At 36.3% G+C, this 6480-nt stretch overlaps 1 protein-coding gene across 1 annotated transcript; it reads left to right on the forward strand.

Moving 5' to 3' along the window:
• Positions 1–5196: 5196 nt before the first annotated feature.
• On the forward strand, positions 5197–5820 carry LOC147286687 (putative F-box protein At5g55150). The gene has a single exon (XM_086240821.1). The coding sequence runs from the start codon at positions 5197–5199 to the stop codon at positions 5818–5820; it is 624 nt and encodes a 207-aa protein (XP_086096947.1).
• The last annotated feature ends 660 nt before the right edge of the window (positions 5821–6480 follow it).

Below are 6480 nucleotides of genomic sequence, written 5' to 3' on the forward strand. Positions count from 1 at the left end.
ACAAATTAAAACGTCAATCCACATATGTATTTAAGGTTGTGTGGATTTTTGGCACAAATATTGAAGGAAGGTTGGGCGAAATAACACCAGGGTTAGAGGATGGCGAGGTTAATAGTGTCCATGAATGTTTTTGCCCTTAAAAAACTAGTCACGTGAGAGCCAAAGAATCGAGGAAATCTAAACGGAATAGATGAAATAGACTAAAGTGGAAAAAAATAGAAATTTTAAGGACCACTCGATCGGTTTAAAATATGAGTTGGAGGGACTAAAGTGGAAATTGAGTAGTGCTAAGATTTGGATCCCAAATGTCACTCTTTCATTCTTTTATTGGTACATTTGAGGGAATTGATCCCGAGTCATCTCCGGACCTAGCTAGTCTAATAGACTAATAGGCTAAAAAAAAGAAATGAACACCACGTTAGGAAAAGTGTTAGAAATTTAGAGGGTGTTTAGGACACTTGTAGCTAATGGCTTGTGTAAGCTTCTATTAGCTACTTATGCTTGATATGAGAAACTTGGGTGAAAAGTATTAGAGTGGAGTGGAGACCTTAGTTAGAAATAGGACAATTTTATTTAGAAGTAGAGGAATAATACAAGGCTTTAGTAGATGTTTAGGACAATAGGACTTAGGAATAGTGGCTTTTAGTATTGCCTCTTGCTTACTTTTACAATAGGCCTTCTCATCCTATTTATAGATGTTGCTAACTGACATACCCAAAGGACTTGGCCTTTCCTAGCCACAAGTTTATCATATATTCTAGATAATTCCACAAATTCTTAGACTTCTCTAGTTAAGATAGTTACCAATAGATTTATCTAGAATACTCTTTTTTCTTATCAAGTTATCTTCTAAACTTTTAGAATTATGTAGAACTATGTGGAATATTCTAGCTTTAATTTGTATGGACTTTGAGGAAGTCTCTAGAATTTTGTAGTATTTTTTAATAATATGCATTAATTGTCAACAAAAAGCTTGCACAATTAAAACTCTTTGGTGCGACATGGGGTTGCGTATGCCTATAATCACTTTCAATAAAAATTATAAAACAAATTAACCAAGTAACCAACCACACGAAATCCCTAGCTGCACAGCCCTAAACCTAATTCAACACAGAGAGCTGAGAAGAGTTGGGCACCAAAAAGAGGAACTCGAAGTTGCCTAAGGTAAGTCAATCTACAGGAGTGAGGTTCTTGTCTCTGAATGATTGTCTATATTTTGGGAACCCAACGAATGAAATTATTGAACCATTGTAATTTTTTTTTTTTAAGCATAAAAAATCAAACACAGCAATCCAATGGACCAAATAGGCTCACTAGAAAAGTTGAAGCATGGTCGTGGCAGTAGCGGTGGCCGAAAACACGAGAAAAGCCAAAAGGGGTTTGTTCATCTACCTCAGGAACTCTTAGAAGACATCTATAAACGGCTGGTATTGTCTGACCAAATTCGTTTTGGTTGTATCTGCAAGCCATGGCTCTCAATCGCCTTGAAGAAGCCTCATCCTCCTATTACTGAGCCATGGCTGTTGCTTTGTGGTGGTCTTGATAATGAGTTTCGGTGTCTCTGTTAAAATTAATAATGTATTTTCTGTAGTTTAGTTTTTTCTACAGGCAGTCGTGATTTTTCCTAAAGGGTATTAGTTGTGTCTTTTAGTATTTAGATACATCTTTTGGTTTAATTCAATAGTTGTGTCCTCTCATGAAGAAGTGTATTTGTAACTATAAATAAGCCAACAATATGGCATATTGAATATATGAAATTTATCAATTAACTATATATATTCTCTCTGTTTTTCATAACTTCTTACAATATATTATAGTTGTATAACCTTTCCCCCAACAAATTTGGTATCAGAGCTTGATTATCCGCGTGTAAGGCCCAACGGTCACACGTGCTCCCACGTCACCCAATATAATTTGTTCACGTGTAAGGCTCAAAATATCGCCACACGTGCGGGAGCGTGTTGAGAGTAATGTGGAGCAATGTCCCACATCGGAAAACTAAGGCTTAGCATATGTGCTTATAAGTCTTGGGCCTCTCCACCCATTGCCAATTGGTTTTGGGTTGGATGCTCTAATTCTATCATGGTATCAGAGCAAGAGCATTCACACAATCAACCTGGAGAGCAAGAGCACCCCTTGAGTTAGTTCATGCAGACATTTGCGGACCAACTCGCATTCCATCCTTCAATCACAAAAGGTACTTCATTCTGTTCGTAGATGATTTTTCAAGGATGATGTGGGTTTATTTTTTAGAACATAAGTCAGAAGCATTTTCTATATTCAAGCAATTCAAAGCTTTTGGAGAAAAGCAAAGTGGTCACAATCTGAAAGTATTAAGAACTGATCGTGGTGGAGAGTTTACATCAAATGAATTTTCTGAATTTTGCAAAAGCAATGGTATTAAAAGAGAAATGACAGCCGGGTACACCCCACAACAAAACGGAGTTGCCGAAAGAAGAAATCGTACCATTGTCGAAATGGCAAGAAGCATGCTGAAGGCAAAAAGTCTGCCAAATGAGTTTTGGGCTGAAGCTATTCATACAGCCGTCTTCATACTCAATAGATCCCCAACCAAAGCAGTTAAAGACATGACTCCATTCGAAGCATGGCATGGTTTTAAGCCGAATGTAGATTTCTTTAAGGTATTTGGCTGTGTTGCATATGCACATATTCCTTCTCAAAAGAGAGGAAAATTTGATGAAAAAGGAGAAAAATACATCTTCGTGGGATATAGCGACCAGTCCAAAGCATACAGATTGATTGATCCAAGAACTAACAAATTGGTAATCTCTAGAGATGTTATTTTTGATGAACTCAAGGCTTGGAGATGGACGAATGAGCATACTGATATACCAAGAGTTTTCGAAGAACAAGAAACATCAAATGTAGAAGAAATTCCGCTGCATGAAGAAGAAAATTCACTGCCTCAAACTCCAATATCAAGTACAAGATCAGGTTTGTCCACTTCTTATTCCATTGAATCTTCACCAGATTCAACTCCAAGACCAAACAAGAATTACCGATCATTGGAAGACATCTATGAATCTTGTGATGTTGCTTTAAGTGCAATGGAACCTCAAAAATTTGAAGATGCTGTAAAAGAAAAGATTTGGCAGGATGCAATGGATGAAGAAATGAGAGTGATCAAGAAAAATAAAACATGGGAGCTTGTGGAGCGGCCAAAGTCAAAAGACATCATTGGACTCAAATGGATTTTCAAAACAAAGTTTAATGAAGATGGATCAATCCAAAAACACAAGGCTCGTTTGGTTGCTAAAGAATACTCACAACAACCAGGAATTGATTTTAATGAAACATTTGCTCCTGTGGTTCGAATGGAGACTATAAGAACAGTTTTGGCATTGGCTGCACAATTGAAGACACAGGTTTATCAATTAGATGTCAAATCGGCATTTTTGAATGGTGAACTAGAAGAAGAAGTCTATGTCGAGCAACCGCAAGGATATGTTGAGAAAGGAAAAGAAGAAAAAGTTTGTCGACTTCGGAAAGCCTTATATGGCTTGAAGCAAGCACCAAGAGCATGGAATAGCAAAATTGATCATTACTTTCGTCAAAGTGGTTTTAGAAGAAGTTCAAGTGAGCCATCACTCTATCTCAAGAAAGAAGGTGCACATGATTTTATTATTTTGTGTCTTTATGTTGATGATTTAATCTATACAAGCACAAATCCAAGGATGGCAGAAGTTTTTAAGAAGGCTATGATGAAGGAATTCGAAATGACAGACTTGGGCAATATGAGATTTTTCCTAGGAATGCAGGTTCAACAATCAAGTGAAGGAATATTTATCTCTCAAGAAAAATATGCAGAAAATCTATTGAAGAAATTTAGTATGTTGAACTGCAAACCAATGGAAACTCCAATGGCAATAAATTTGAGGCTTTCAAGCAATGATGGAGCACCAAAAGCTGATGCATCTTTGTATAGAAGTTTGGTTGGCTCATTGATTTATTTGACAAATACAAGGCCCGATATTGTTCATGCCGTAAGTATGGTATCTAGATTCATGAGTGAGCCAAGTAATCAACATTTTTCTGCAGCAAAAAGAATTCTCAGATATGTTCAAGGAACCAAAGGATATGGAATTTTGTATACACAAGAAAAGGAAAGCATCTTAGTTGGATTCACTGATAGTGATTGGGCAGGTTCAATAGATGATAGAAAGAGCACCTCTGGCCATGTATTTTTCTTAGGTTGCAAGGCTATTTCATGGTCATCTAAGAAGCAGAGTACAGTGGCGTTATCTTCCGCAGAAGCTGAATATATATCAGCCACAAGTGCAGCATGTGAAGCAGTGTGGTTAAGAAGAATTTTAGGAGATCTTCATCAAGAACAGAATTTTCCAACTGATGTTTACTGTGATAATATGTCAACAATTGCTATGACAAAGAACCCAGTATTTCATAGCAGATCAAAGCATATAGAACTCCGACATCATTTTATCAGAAAGTTAGTGGAAGATAAAGAAATTGAAATGAAGTTCTGCAGCACTAATGAGCAGTTAGCAGATATATTCACCAAAGCACTTCCAAGAGAGAAATTCTATTGGTTTCGAGATAAGTTAAATGTGCAAGAGAAAATGCATTAAAGGGGAGTGTTAAAATTAATAATGTATTTTCTGTAGTTTATTTTTTTCTACAGGCAGTCGTGATTTTTCCTAAAGGGTATTAGTTGTGTCTTTTAGTATTTAGATACATCTTTTGGTTTAATTCAATAGTTGTGTCCTCTCATGAAGAAGTGTATTTGTAACTATAAATAAGCCAACAATATGACATATTGAATATATGAAATTTATCAATTAACTATATATATTCTCTCTGTTTTTCATAACTTCCTACAATATATTATAGTTGTATAACCTTTCCCCAAACAGTCTCTCAGACCAAAGGGTCTACAAATTTGACAAAATACCCCAAGATTGTAAATTTCTGGGACCATCATCATCCAATGGTTTGGTTCTTACTACTACTCATCCTCAACTCGATGGAGGACAGATCAGTTTCCTAGTGAATCCAATCTTGAATAATTTTCAAATTACGCTCACAGAAAATTTTTCAGCTTTTCTACCTTTTTTGTCAATTAAGAAGCTCCTTGTAGTCAGGACCAGACCAACTTGTGGTGATTCAATTGTCAACATTATAATTACACTTTGTAGTGTTGGCTATTTAGCCGTCAGTATGCTGGATGGTTTCTCTATTAGTAGGGCTGCTTCGTACGATGATATTATATTCTACAATGGGAAAATATATGCCTTGGAATCCAAGAGGCCGGGATTTCAACTTCATGCTTTTTCCATAGTTGAACAAACTAGGAAATCGTTACCTTTGCATCAAATCATCCACCTGGTACATTTGCTACATGAGTATATAGTTCAAGGCATAGTTACTGAAGACCCGGGATGCTTGGTGGAGTCGACTTATGGCGATCTCTTGATTGTAACGAGACAGACCGATGAGAGAAAGTGTTTAGTTGGATTTGAAGTTTTCAAACTGCAACTAATTGATGGTACAGCTCACGCTACCAAGTTACAAAGCTTGGGAGGTCAAGCAATGTTTTTAGGCATGGATGGATGCATTTCTCTACCAGTTGGAGAATTTTCAATATTTGAAGAGAGTCATATATACTTTATTGGTTTTGCTTCTGAATCCACACAACTGGGAAATGGCGTGTATTCACTAAAAGATGGGTGCATCAAGGGAGTCCCCTATCTATCATCTATTTTCTGTCCACTGAGATCATTTTGGTTTGTCCCAACAACTGAGAATAGGATTGTTAATCTGGATTGGCTGAAAGAGGATTGAAATTAATCCTTAAATTTAACTGGTAACTCTATGTTTAGTAGTATCTCCAAATCTTGTGTTTTGTTGCTTTTATCTCTTGTTAATGTTATCATTATGGATCATATATCTTGTGTGAGTAAAAATCCTTAGTAATCCTGTGACTGTATATTTAATATTTTTGTTCTATTTCCTTGACTACAATTAGAATTAATTGCTTGGTCATACAATCTGTCTTCATGATATATGGATGAATGATGGAGATGATTGACAAGCTTTTTGTAGTCAAGACCAAGCCAACTAAGGGTGATTCAATTGTCACCATTATATTTATACTTAATTGTTTGGGCAGTTTGGTCGTCTACAGTCAGTGTGACAATGGGCCAACTTGTGCTGCTCATTACTACTCTGTTTTCTATGATCATATTTTACAATCTGAAATATATGCCTTGTCAAGAGCAAAAAATTTGAAATTTATGTTATGCCTGGTCCTGACTACAAGGAGTTTCTCAATCGAGTAATGACAGGAAATATGTCTTGGGAGCGTAAATTGAAAATTCAAGATTGGATTCGCTAGTACATGCAGTGTACGTGTCCTCCACTAAGATGAGGAGCAAGAAACCAACCATTGGATGATCCCAGTACTTTCCAATATTCTTTCTTTTTGTTTTTTCCTTTTTTGGT

Source organism: Dryas octopetala, chromosome 4, assembly GCF_963921425.1.
Source record: "Dryas octopetala chromosome 4, drDryOcto1.1, whole genome shotgun sequence".
NCBI lineage: Eukaryota > Viridiplantae > Streptophyta > Magnoliopsida > Rosales > Rosaceae > Dryas > Dryas octopetala.

Coding starts and splice junctions, on each gene's coding strand:
- LOC147286687 (XM_086240821.1), top strand. CDS start 5,197: ATGCTGGATGGTTTCTCTATTAGTAGGGCTGCTTCGTACGATGATATT.